At 39.4% G+C, this 13,447-nt stretch overlaps 1 protein-coding gene across 4 annotated transcripts in view; it reads right to left on the bottom strand.

Annotated features, from left to right (window-relative positions):
* Positions 1–8,020: 8,020 nt before the first annotated feature.
* The window catches only part of SNX16 (sorting nexin 16), a 28,737-nt gene continuing 23,310 nt past the window's right edge, over positions 8,021–13,447 (bottom strand). For all 4 annotated transcript variants that reach the window (XM_064442486.1, XM_064442488.1, XM_064442489.1 and 1 more), the window contains 3 exons: positions 12,121–12,257; positions 9,826–9,942; positions 8,021–9,539 (listed from right to left, as the gene is read on the bottom strand). In XM_064442486.1, the coding sequence (XP_064298556.1) occupies positions 9,431–9,539; positions 9,826–9,942; positions 12,121–12,257 (363 nt within the window). In that variant the 3' untranslated portion in view covers positions 8,021–9,430. The remainder of the gene's footprint in view (positions 9,540–9,825; positions 9,943–12,120; positions 12,258–13,447) is intronic.

Genomic DNA, 13,447 nt, shown 5'->3' with positions numbered 1-13,447 from the left:
GTGGGCAAGGAGTGTTTTGTGGGTTTGAACAGGATTTATGTGGGGCCCCCTCTACCCCAAGCTTAGCACTCTTTCCACAAAAAGTAAAACGTGCATTTTAGGAGGAATGCATGTCCTCAGATACATTTAATACGTAAATATATTCAGACGTATTATATACACTTTTGTGATTGGATTCAACTTACCAGAGGGACCTTGGTGCAGCTGCTGAACTAACTGAAGTCAGCTAGCACTGCCTATGTATAGACATACGTAGGGTTACTCGATTACCCTATACCTACCTATTGTACATAGCCCATATGCAGACCGGGGTTGCTGAAGCGCCTGATGCGCTGCTGTTTGTGCCAAGCGGCAGTGATGAGCTCCGTCGGCAGCAGGGCTTGGACTCGGCAGACCTCCAGGAGGAGCTCTGGATTCAGAATACAGCAAGAAACTCCAACAGGCTCAGGCGGCTGTGATTTTCACACAGATCCCAATTTCAGTCTTTCCTATTGCTCATGCTGGAGGGAAAAGGGCCTGCTTGGAAGTGCTGCTCAAAAAGCGTAGGGGGAAGGTGCCTTGCGGGCACCCTCCCACCCTCCCCACTCCCCCCACAAATCTCCACTCTTTCAAAGCTAAAATGTGCTTTTAAATACTAACCCACTGTCTTGACTGCTTTTCTGGCCTCTGTGTCTTCTCTTACCTTTCCCTGTCCACGGCGCCTGGCTTGGTTCTCTGCTCTGGACTTGCAAATGTGCAGGGCAGCAGGATGTTGGAAGCAGACCTTTGCGCAGAATTTTGCCAGCCCCCTCCTTAATTACCCCCATCATGACAAACTTGAGCTACAATTCAAAGATTAAATCAGTTAAAAGTACCCATTTCTGAAGAGAAGGTCAGCCCAGCATGGCGAGGGGACTTAACCTCTTTCATACCGGTTCAGCAGTTGTGCTTTGCAGTGACCAGCTGCAAGATGGATGTCATTGCAACACATAGAGAACACTGAACTGCAAAGAGGGATTTCTCAGTTCAGTGTGTGTCTCAGCCTTTGCTCGGGTTCAGAGCATGTCTGCAGTTGTGTGGTAATGTCAGTCTTACGTGGAAACACGTGGGAGGTGTCTATAGGAATTGCAGCTGTCGGTTTTTGAGGCTGTTGAGAATGTTCAAGTGTAGAATAATCACTTTGATTTGTTGACAATTTGGATCTTAAAGGTAATTTTACCAAGAAGGTGAGGTCTTATTCGTCAAAGGAAATTCAGTCTGACCTGACACAATCAGCAGATTGGCCCTGTTTTTAGGACTGGCTACACAGAAAAGCTGAATTGGGTTTGGACTTTCTGACCACTGAAGACCAAACTCTGCAGCCCTGCTAGTTGTTGTAGTGCAATGTCTATCTGTAACTAGTGTCATTTACTGCACTCTACAGAAAAAGCTTTACCACGCTAGAAGATGTATCTCTATACTTTGGAGTATCCTCCTTCAGGTACTATAAAAGTACCTGAAGTAAAGCACTACAAAATGTTCTCCTGAAGGAAGATAATAGGCTGGAAAGAGGAGGCCCTAATAGGACAATATCAAGAACAAGGAGAATAAATCATATAGATAATGTTTTGAGTCTTTCACCATGCTTTGCAAATGCACTTTTTACACTGCACAAGCAAGAGCTTGAGAGAAAAAGCCCTTCAGATCTTCTGCACAAGAAGCTGTTAGAGCATCTTGGCTATACTAGAAATGGTGGCCGTGCCAAATATCAAATTTGGTCGCAAGAGGAGGTATTAAAAAAAAAAAGCTGCCTCTGGCTCTGGTAATTTCTGCTAAAACAAAAACAAATACAGTGGAAACTGCACAGGTAAGATGGATTATGCTAGTAGTGACCTCCTATGGCTGCTAATGCAAAGTTTCAGAAGTTAAAGGCTGACCATGGGAGCAGAGACCAACTCGCACCTTCAGCTCCCAATGCTTTGCAGGCTCTGTCAGCAACATGTGTCTAATCGATTTAGTTTCCCAAGCTAGGAAAAAAAATCCTCCTGCGTTGACCAAGAAATTCTGCAAAAGGTTTGTAATAGCATTAACCTGACAACAGATCTTATCTATATGTTGTATTGGACACTTGTGGTTGAACACAAAGGGTTTTATTTCACAAAGAAGACAATAGGAGAAAGAAAATGATGGGGGAAAATTATAAGTAGTTGAGACATTAATTTATGTAGCTTGAGAATCTGTCCAGAGCACATATTGTGCCTGAATAAACTGAAATCTGAGCCAACAGCTGCTTCACCAGAGCAGAACAGAGCAGCCTCTTTGTTGAGAGATCTTGTGCTCTGACCTTTCAATGATCATGAGTCTTGTGCAACTCACATTATCTGAGAAGCGAAAGATGTTGGTCTTTCCATGATTTTCTAGATTCAGAACTGAAACTCGTACCTCTCAGAGGATGCCAGCAGTTGACTACAGCATGCCAACAGCAAAGATACATGAATTATTTTCACATGTTCTCATGTTAACTCATGTTAACAAGCAAGGTTGAGCTTGATTTTTCATTGTGTAAACCTCCTTCATAACACATTACTTTGCACATTAATTTTGCAACAGTCTCAACTTATTTTTAATTGCCTGTTTAGTAGGGATGATTGAGTCAGATCTGACTGGTGTGAGATGAAAAAACAGTGATCTCCACAAGAAGCTGGCTTCTCCGGGCTTGTCTCATACATGTGAGTGGAAATAACACCTCTGTAGGCACATCAACATTTTATTGAATGGCTGATTTTATTGTTTTTCAAAAGATTATATTGAATGGGACAGTTTTCTCACCCGTCTCTTCCCATGCAAGTTATTATCCCCTTGCCCAACTCAAATCTAAGAGGAATCATGTTTTTGTTAGGTTTACATTATCGTACAAGCTATGCTATAAGATTTCTGAATTAACACTTCACATCAACACAAAAAATAAACTTCTCAGGGCAAGACTTTCTCTAAACATACAAAGCAGCTGCCATGATAGGGTAGGCCTCGTCCCCGACACCTCTGCTTATCCCTGTAACAGGCCTATTTATACTACAGAACGAGCAGGAAAGGGAGACCCCTTCACATCACAGACTATCTACCCCATAACCCAGCTGTCAGAAATGCTGAGAATATCTAGGAAAGAGTCACAGCAAATTTGGGAGGAGAGATCCTGTAGGAGGTCTGCATGTTGCAACTGCTTCCTAAACGAAATTTGTCTGTCTATTTATTTATTTACTTTTCAGATATGCAAAGCAGTAATGAGATCTTGAAAGGTTAATGCGCAACCTTCTCCCATTAGGCCCTTGCCAGATGAGCAATGCTTGACAAACCCACATTAACTGCCAAACAAGCTTATGGGCAGCATTTCATAGTCATCCTCGACGTTTCCATAAAACAGCCGTGGCAGCTGTCGTTTCTTCTAGATGAAAAACATTAATCCACAGGGGGCTCAGGGAGCAGAGGCTTGTTTCTCTACCACATTAATACAAACGCCCTAGCATTTTCAATTTGAACTGGTAGAATAAAAGAATATTATAAAATCTAGAAGCAGCTAGTAATTCATGAGCGAGGATATTTAAACCTGCTTGAAACCCAGCTGAGATATTCCAAGACACAGTTCCTGTATTGTACAGACAGGAGCCTCACCGGATCAGCGAATCATCTAATTTTAACCTGCTGACAAGTCTATGGGATCAGCAGTAACACTAGGACTACACCAAATGACTTACTGTGCAATTAGGGTGAATCATGTAATTGCTTTCTTCCTCATTATCCCTATTTGCAAAGCAGAGGGAAATACAATACTTATCTCTCAGACACAAAGTGGGGACAAATTCATTATTGGGAGAGCACCTGGATGACCCTCAAGTCACAGGAGTGCTGAGTATGAAACAGCAAGCATTTAAGATCTCCATGAAGAGCTTAAAAGGGGTAAAAAGCGCAAAGGTCTCCACGAAGATTGTTTTGAAAACCATGAAAACACAGGTTAGAGTGCTACTCCTGAAGGCTTAACACAGGGTTGTGTAGAGCCTGCTAACTTCCCTTAAGACAGATGAGACTCAGCCAGCACTGGGACCTGAGCCCAGAATCCCATTTATTAGGCCAGTGCTTTAATCAGAGGAGCCACAATGCCCATTGGCAGGCAAGACCCATGCTGATGGTTTCTGCACTGTGGGAAGTGATCTCTCCTCTGATGATGCATGTTTCTGCTTCCTGAAGCCGAAGGGTTCAGCTCTAGCTAGCAGTGACAGCACTTCTGAGGACTGGACTGAAATTATTACTGAAGTTTTTACCACTCCCACTTCCAACTCTCATCTTTCTCCAGAGCCACGCTGCCCTGCTTGCAGTTTGGGAGCTTTAAAAGCAATTCCAGAGCCCCAGCCTGGGCTGGTCCCTGGCTGGTCCCCTGTGATATCCTTGATGAGACAGAAAAGGCACAAGTCACACAAACAGGGACAGGCAGAGGGTAAGGATCTGGGTTACACACGAGATGAACGTGTTGCAGACTACTTTGCTGCCTGTCAGTCGGAGGTTAAAGGTATAAAAAGAGAAAGAGAAGCTTTGCCAGTCCAGCTAGAACATCAGCAGCTTTCCTGAGTTGTAATCTTAGTGCCAGGTGATGTTCCTTCGCAGAAAGACTTCAGGCTTAAAATTTTCATTACCTGTTAAGTAAAAATGGCCTATACATCAGGCTTTCTGATTTATTTAGCTATGCAGGTTTACATTTGAGGACTGAGTAACTTCGCCCATTTGCACAGCTCCTTCAGCCTTCCTGTTACCTCTAAATGACAGTGAAAAACACCTGTCTTTCAGAAACATCCTGCCTGAGCACATCCTGTGCTCTGGGCAGCCTAAATGTAACTCAGACTGACCCTTGTTAAACAGGGTCCTTCAATGTTAGTATCCGTTTAATTCGATGATGCTGGGTAAAACTGCAGTTTGGATCTTTAAAATGTGCCCACCAGAAGAAAAAAAGGTGCTTTGTATGTGACACATGGGGTTTTATGCTTAGACACATCTCATGACAGTCGCCTCCTCACTGTGGCACAGCTATCAGGATGGTTCCGAATTCATCAGCCCAAGGAGAAATTTAGAGAGAAGCATTTCCTGTTCCGGTATGGCTGTCTGAAATGGTCTCAAACTGTCCAACTGGAGAATAATCTATAAAGCAACAGCAGGATAGATATGGCCAACAGTCACTACTACTCATAAGTGGGGATGACATCAGTTTATCATTTATCTCTATTTCAAGATAAGAATATGTTAATCTTTTTCTTTTGTTTAGAATAAAGGACTGAATTTTCCCACCTTTCCACTCTTCCAAATCTGTACAGTTGCAACAGATAACAAAAGATACGATGAACTCTGAAAGAAGATTGAAAACATTTAACAAAAGTTCCAGCTCTGTTTGTTTTCTTTGCAGTTCACAACCTGAGAAAGGCCAAATACAAAAGGTTGCCCTTTGAATCAAGACTAGGATAAAGGTTAGCACAACAAAGGTTTGCAAGGAAATGCCAGTGCTATGGAAGAAGAAACCCTAGAAGGAAGCTCCTGAATGGGTTAAGATAACGAAGAACCTAAACCACTCACAACACAGAAACTAACCTTTAGTGGAGAAGCAATTCTGGTTAGCAGATGATTAAACCGATTTTCACTTTCAAAGGGGAAACATCCTCAAATGTAAACCATGGACAATGCAACATCTCTTACCTCCTCTGCCTTTTACACTTCTCGTCTTTTCTTTCTGTTAGGAAGTTAAGATCCTATGCACTACAAACATGATAAAGATGAAAAAATCAAAATGGACAACAAAGAACTCCAGTGGTCAGTACATCGACTGCTCACACAAACCATGTAAAAGAGACATCTTTTGGGGACAGCTGCATTATCAGTACTCCAGGTTCAAAGAAACAAACATGGATATGAGGATCTGGTTCGGTCACCCCTAGCATCCCTTAAACCAAGCCCTGGATTTTGTAGGAAAAGGACGTATCTAGTTTTAAATGTTGGACCTGTCTAGAAATCTGAATGTACTGATCTCTGGGACAAAGATTTAATTGAAATAGATAAAGGAAGAACAGGAAGAAAGAGCTGGTATACCATAAAGGGAGTGTTTCCTACAGGATTCTTCCCTTCCTTAGTGATTAATGACTATTTATTTGTGTATCTGATGTTTCTTAAAAAACCTGATTGCAGCAGCAGCAACTTCAGAGGGTAACTCTTCAGAACTCCTCCCCCAGTGTATATTAGAGCCTGCTGTAGTATGGGGAAAAAAACCTCCACAAGCAAAACCACATAAAACTTCCTGTAGGAAAGTTGCTTTTGTTATACTTCCATTAGAAATGCAAATTTGTGGCGTGATAATTGCTACTGCTTCACAGCTACATTTCAACAAAGGAATAGAAAACACAGAGAAAAAAATTAAACTACTTAGTGGTCTAATGAGATGCACACTAAAAGCAATGTGGGGCAGACATACCACCTGGGGCGGGAGCCCCTTTCTCTACAACTGTGGTCCCCCAGAGCAACAAAGAGATGCTTAACACAGGGATGAGGACAGGGGCCTACAGGAAAACACACGGCATAGGCTATTCCCCCACCTGTCAGGTGCAGTTTTATAAATTAGTGAATTTGCTCCCTTCCTTGAGCTGGTTCAATACGACTTTTATAGCCACAGTAATTAATGGTTGTCACAGTGGGAAAAGTATGAAGTGAGAGTTTTATACAGACTCAATCTCGATTCAAGACTTTAATTGATTTAGGAGTACACAAATCAAAAGCAGAGAAGTTACATGGGCAGACTGCAAGTGCTTTGGATGGTAAAAAATATCTTGCAGGATTTATATGTAAGATGTAGTGTTAAAAAAACAAGCAGCAAAACCCCAGTAAGATTAAGCTGGGTACAATGTATTAAAATCTAAAATTACGGGAAAAAACCCTATTGTATATCAGTGGCTGAATTATTAAGACAATTACATTTGGAATGATTTAACTACAATAGACAAGAACAAAGTGTTATTGGTTGCAGTTCTCTTACGTAGTTCACTCTGCTACAATTCCAGTTTGAATACTCCTCTGCTCATTAGGAAGAACACAAAATTCCACTGTCAAGTTTTCATGAATGAAACAAGTGAAAGTTGGCTTCTTCTGTACTAAAATTGCAGCAGTGAGTGAAATGAGAAGGAAATTAGTGGAAAATAGTGCCAGAATGGAAGCAAGCGCACTAGAAAAATTCAGTACGGGACAGACTTGGAAACTACCTCAGTCAGGATGTTCAAGGCCACCATGGGTTGTACACCTCAAATTTGCCTTTCCCTTAGGGAGTGACCATGCATTAACCAACAACAAAAGCCAAGTAATACCACATGGCTGCTGGACAGATCCACATTTTTCAGCTCGGTTTAATTAAGAACCAAGGTCTCCCCCAAACAAAACTGTCTATTTATGTGATACTAAATATTTTGCATCAGCAAAGTATCTTCTAAACCTTGAAGACAGAGCACAGCAAAATCTCCATTCCTTTGCCCTCTCTTGACCAAACTGTAAACTAATGCTTTCTTTAGTGTCTGCATTTGCAGATTTACCTGAAGTACTTTAGAAATTCGTACCATGTATGACCCAAACACCTTTTCAAGATTTTTAAAACACTTGTCGTTACCTAACACTATTTCAATATAGAGTTCACCCTTTTCAAATATGTGACATCTGACAAAAGTTTACATGAATTTTCAATAAGGTGGCAAAACTGAGTTCACTCAACATCTGTGAAGATTTGTGTAGACTATATGAAAAAAAGATTAGTTCCTTTTTTATTTTGATCTTCAACAGAAGTACAGTAAGCTTTCTGGTGTCTCGTTACAGAATTCTCATTCATTTTCATGCAGACAATTTTTGGTACAAACAGAACTTGGACCAAAAGTTGAGGAACTGTAGGAAATCACTGACATAAGAAATATCTTTCTAATAGTATTTTTATCCTTTTGCTAGACAACGCATTGAACATCTCTTTTTTTCTACAACAGAAAAGAGAAGACAGGTGTTTTGTCCATAGTTTTATTTTACCAGGAAGGTTTATACAGTTCTGCATGAAGGTCATTGTATGCACAGCCTGAAGTACAAAGCTCCCTTTGAAAACTCCAGCACAAAGACACTGCATATTGACAACATTAAACAACGATGTGGGTGGTGTAGGGAAAAAAAAGGATTAAAACAAAACAGCATTCTTCCTATTGGAAAAGCAGAATAAAACAAGGCACTTTGAGTAAATAAGTGAAGAACAGAAACAAGCTGCATCAAGGATTCCACAGAACTGACGCAGAGCACTGTAACAAACTTCTGCAGTAATGAACAAGTAAAATACAAAAAGGCACTACATAATCCTCTCCCTGCAACTCCCCTTCCTCAACCAATTAGCCAACTGAACTTGGCACAATGGAGTCTTAATTATAAAGTGCATCTCCTGTCTTAATACATTTTGAAAAATAGGCTATAGAACATAGGTACCAATATCCCCATGTGTACAATATATCGAAACAAAAATACATTGCAGCTAGATTCAATCTAGTTACGAACTGTGCAGGAAAAAAATATGGCTTCTTTACAAGTCTTTCAACCATCTCCATACAATCTAGACTATTTCTAAACAAACATGAATGTATTAGCAAGATGGTAAGAGGTAGTGTTCTGAGTAAAAGGCAAACTTGCCGATTTTATTGTTACATGGGTATATAGCAAAGGTATCCCAGATTTTGAAAGCAGCATTACCGAACAGAAAGTATAACAGCATGCTATCTTGGGATGAAAATACACAGTGTTTTGGGGGTCTCATTAGTTCCTTCAGCAAAAATGACCAGTTCTTTTAAAATGTCCAACTATAATCCCATTTTATAAGTACTTTTCTCTTGGAACTCTAAGTTTTCCTATTGCATTGCATTAAAATTTCCAGAGAAATACTCCTTAACTTTAGAATTTAAAACCAACACATTCTACACTCTTATTAAACGTAGGATGAGTTTGTTTTTACTTCAACAAGCATTAATTTATGGCTATAGGAATATGAAAACACAAATACCAAAGAGATGAACACATCAAATGTGTCACATCAGTGGCCACATACGACATGCTAGTTAGATGTGTTTGGTGATTTAATGTGAAGTTTTCATCACTCCGCTAGGAAAGTCAGCCAAGTTGTGTATGTACACTATCTAAACTTTAGCTGATTTTAGCCCTTATTAGACTTTCATATATTAAATATATAAAGGCTAGATAAAAACTGATATCAAAGCAGCACTGGGTATATTTCTTACGTTAATTTGTAAGGATTTATGTAAACATTCAATATGTGCATTCTTGCTCTTTGCTGTGAATTCTTCACAGCTACTATGTGCCCCTACCCACCGAATATGTCCCAAACATGAACCTTTCCCAGGTAACAGCAGCTGCTACAGATCTATTCCTCTTCATCAGCGGTATACGCTACTTCAGCAACTTCAATTTCTGGTACAGAATTTTCAGCCAAAGAGCCGCTCCAGCATGCCTCATGGTTCTCTTTATCTGAGCTACAACAACAGATCAATAAGCTTGGTCAAATGGAAACTAATATGGTTCTCCATAGTCATTTTATGCCTGCAGTCCACAAAGCATTTACAAAGCTTGCTCAGCTTATCACTTATTCCAGATCTAAAATTATCTATCCTGAGGGCCTTTATGAAACATGGGATAACTACAGAGAGGTGCAATAAAATGCTGAATTCCTCAGCTGTTCAGAATTTATGCAAGACCAAACATTTAAAAACATACTTTAAAAAACCTAAAATATAATATAAGCAAAATAACAGTATTTACCAGCTGTCCTCTCCCAGGGTACCCTGGTCTGCTTCTACTGCAGAAGACTCCACCTCACCACTGCACTCACTTTCTTCTCCTGACATTTGACGAGTCATTTTTCCTAAAGATAGATCTCTACAACAAATAAGAACAGAGTACCACAAATCCATACAGCAAACATTCATCACTGAAGAGCTGTTTGTTTCATTTTAAACTTTGCAGTTTCTGGTTACCTATCAATCCCACTCCTACATGCCCCATTTCTTTTATTACTAGAGATGCAGGGCTTGCACTAGATAGATATTTAAACAGTTTCTTTGCTCCAGCTGCTTATTCCTGAACTAAATTCTGTCCTCTGGTTGCATCAAAATTTAGTAGCTTTACAAAATTCAATTCCCAGAGGAGTGGTTATGACTTAAGGTAAGGAATTACAAGCAGATGATCTAAGCCACGCACATCTTGCATAAATAGCAGAAGGATTATAACCAAAACACAGTCAGAAGGAAGACAGGCAGGATGATAAAAAGACTTCAACAGTTTCCCATTGTAACTTTAGAGCCATGTATTAAGTTCTAGAACCGTACATTTTCCCATTAACGTAAAGAGACAAGTAATATTTTTTTCTTTACAGCAACACAAGTTGGCAGTCTGACTAGGCTGGCTACAAATGGGAATACAGTCACGTAAGATTATCAAAAACACCTTTTTTCCAGAATATTGATCTGTGTGGAAACCGTATCAATTTAGCGCTGAAAGCTGCCACTTGAATTGGGAAGAAGAGCTTGTGAACAATTTTGTGTTGGAAGTGATACTACTTTTCACCTTCTTTTTAAATTACTCTGCTATTGTTTCTATAGTTTTATTTCAACACATGCATTTTAAGTAATACTTCAGCCGTATTCTCTAACATGATCATTGGCCTGCGCTTGGGCCAAATCCAGTACGGTATGTAAAGGCCTACAAGTCTGATGCCTTGTCCAATTGTCCCCTCCTACCTCACACACCTTTTAGGTACCCGGCTTTTAGAGCGTAAAGGCAGAAGATGTTTAATTCTTGTTGGGCCATCAGATCAAAATCCCACTTCAACAAGGCCTAAGACGCACTCATTTCTTTTGGGTTCAATTCCTATCAGACAAGCTGAATTTCTTAAACAAGTCATGGGTTTACTTGCTAACTTTTACAACTAAAAATCACAGGAGTTATTTTCTATTAATGCTTCAGACACTACTTGGCTGACTTTCAATAAATTTTAACTGTCTGGGAAAGTGGCAAGGTGTTTTTGTTAGAACACAAACCTATCTTCAGGGAAAGCACTAAATCCCTTTTCGCTACTCATGCCGTATTGTCAGTCACACAGGATTTCCTATCATGATGTTTTAGCCAAATACAAGCTATTTAATTTTTATCAGCTATTTCACTGTTTAAGCCAGCAGTAGTCAGAACTTTCTCGTCAACCCGGGAAAGCATCTTTCAAATGTAGCTACTTGTCTTCAGGAGTAAGTGACAAATTGAACATGGTGTTCAGATCCAAATTTTCAACAAGCCACACCAATTTCATTCAAATCCTTTTCCAAATGTAGTTCACTTAAACCTTATAGCTAAAGATGTGATTTGTTAGTCAACCTGGATATGCTAGAGTCAACAATCCAAGCAGTATTAAAGTAACTTCTAAAGCGACTATGGGAATTTACTCCTTTGCTAAGGAAAGCCCACAATGACTGACTGAGCAGGTCTACTGGGACACTGAATAGCCCAAGATCAACTCCCCTGGGCCTGCTACAAAATTTAGCAGATGGGCACCATAAAGTTTTATTGTAAGACTTCACGATTCTTTTCCTTAGATTTCAGTGGATGATATGCAACATCATTCTAGAAAATTCAGAACAAAGTTAGACATTAACACAGACATACATCTGCATGATCACTATGTTGTGTCAAAGCTTTGAGCACAGGTGGAATTTTGTAACTCAAAGCGATTTTTCCACTGCTCTCGTCTGTAGCAGGGCATTTCACATATCCAACGTTTCAAAAGCAGAAGGGAATATTTGCCTTATCTTTACAGGACTTAAGGGATTAGGAAACATAATCCCAGTTACTTTAGTGATGTCCCATCTTTTTCACTCTTAGTCATTTGTACTAAACAACAGCTTGTTAGCCAGCGTACAAGGAAGAGCTTACCAAAAATACTGCTTTGTGTGTAGTTATGTGGGGAAAATTGTTTCCAAAAATACATTTAAAGCTGGTGCTTGTGACTATTCAGAGAAAATGCCTTCATGGAAAGAGACTCCTAAAACCCATAAAATTTATACATACCTAATTCTTCTTTCAATAGCATCTATATGAAGTTGCTTTTCACTTAACAATTTCTTCAGCGATTCAACCTCCCTTTGTTTTTCAAGCAGTTCTTTTTGGAGACGGTAATTTGTTTCCTCCAGAGTTTCACAGAAAGCCTAAAAGAAAAATTTAAGAACACCTGCCATTTAACTTCAGTGGACTGCCTTTACTGATTTTTCTTTTAGAAATATCTACCTGTAACAGAATTGCAGCTGCTTTTCTTTGTATTGGTTACCATAAAGACCTATACAAACTTTTTTAAAAAAGTTGTCCTTAATAAAACAATGCTGCTTTGCTTTGAACAATGAATTTATTATGCTAAACTGCAATGCAAATACTTTATTGCATCATTTGTCTCACATGAGACTTGAGAAAATGTTTCTTTCCTTTGGCACACAGTCCCTAATTATGAACCTTTTTGCCTGTATGCAATATCAGCTGAACTCCCTACTCTTCTTTCCCCTCATATAAGCTTTGCTTTCACATGCCTTGGAAGGTATGTTCTTCCCTTGCCCAGGATAAAGACAAAGTTGTACAGTTCTGTACAAAATAGCTGTTACAAATATCACAATCATAAAAGTCAGAAGACCAATACAAAAACGTTTAGAAAAAGTTTAATGAAATGCTAGGAACACCGACTACTCAACCATGGTAAGCATGTTATGTTACTCTGCTGAGCATGGCATGTATATATAGTACACCCTGATGAATCTGACAGTGAGCAATCTCAAAACTTAATGTGAAGAGCCAACGTATAATGCAATATCTACTGTGCAGGAAGTGACAGAAGCGTTGGCACAGAGCCTGCTGATCTATTACTGGAAAGAGCAAGTCTACCAGCAGTAATGTGCAATTCTGATTTAATAATTTACATGTTCTCACTACAAAGCCCACATAGGAGGCTTTCTTGGCTTAACATTACATGCGACTAACCAGTAATTCACAGAATCCACTGAATAGAAACATTTTATATAAGCTCAGTTAAGAACAACATTGTTAAGACACTGTTTTCCTCAAGTTTTAAAACAGGCTACAAACATCAAGAAGATACTATTCTTTCCTTTAATTGAAGCAGACTTATTAACTTCTTTAAAATGTTGTTTTCCTGTAATTATACAATTCAAACAAATGCAGTATTTTTCAATCCAATAACCATTTTTTTTTGCAGAGTTTTCCTTTCTTTTATTCACTCAGCACATTTATCTTGATTGACAGGCATTGAAGACCAATCACCAATCAGCTTTATTCACATCTTCTAGAGCCATGTAACATGCAATTCATTCTTGACACAGCACTTTTAGTGATT

The sequence above is a fragment of the Phalacrocorax carbo genome, chromosome 2, assembly GCF_963921805.1.
Source record: "Phalacrocorax carbo chromosome 2, bPhaCar2.1, whole genome shotgun sequence".
Classification (NCBI taxonomy): Eukaryota; Metazoa; Chordata; class Aves; order Suliformes; family Phalacrocoracidae; genus Phalacrocorax; species Phalacrocorax carbo.
The sequence above is the reverse complement of the archived record's forward strand: the minus strand, read 5'-3'. Positions and strand labels throughout refer to the sequence as shown.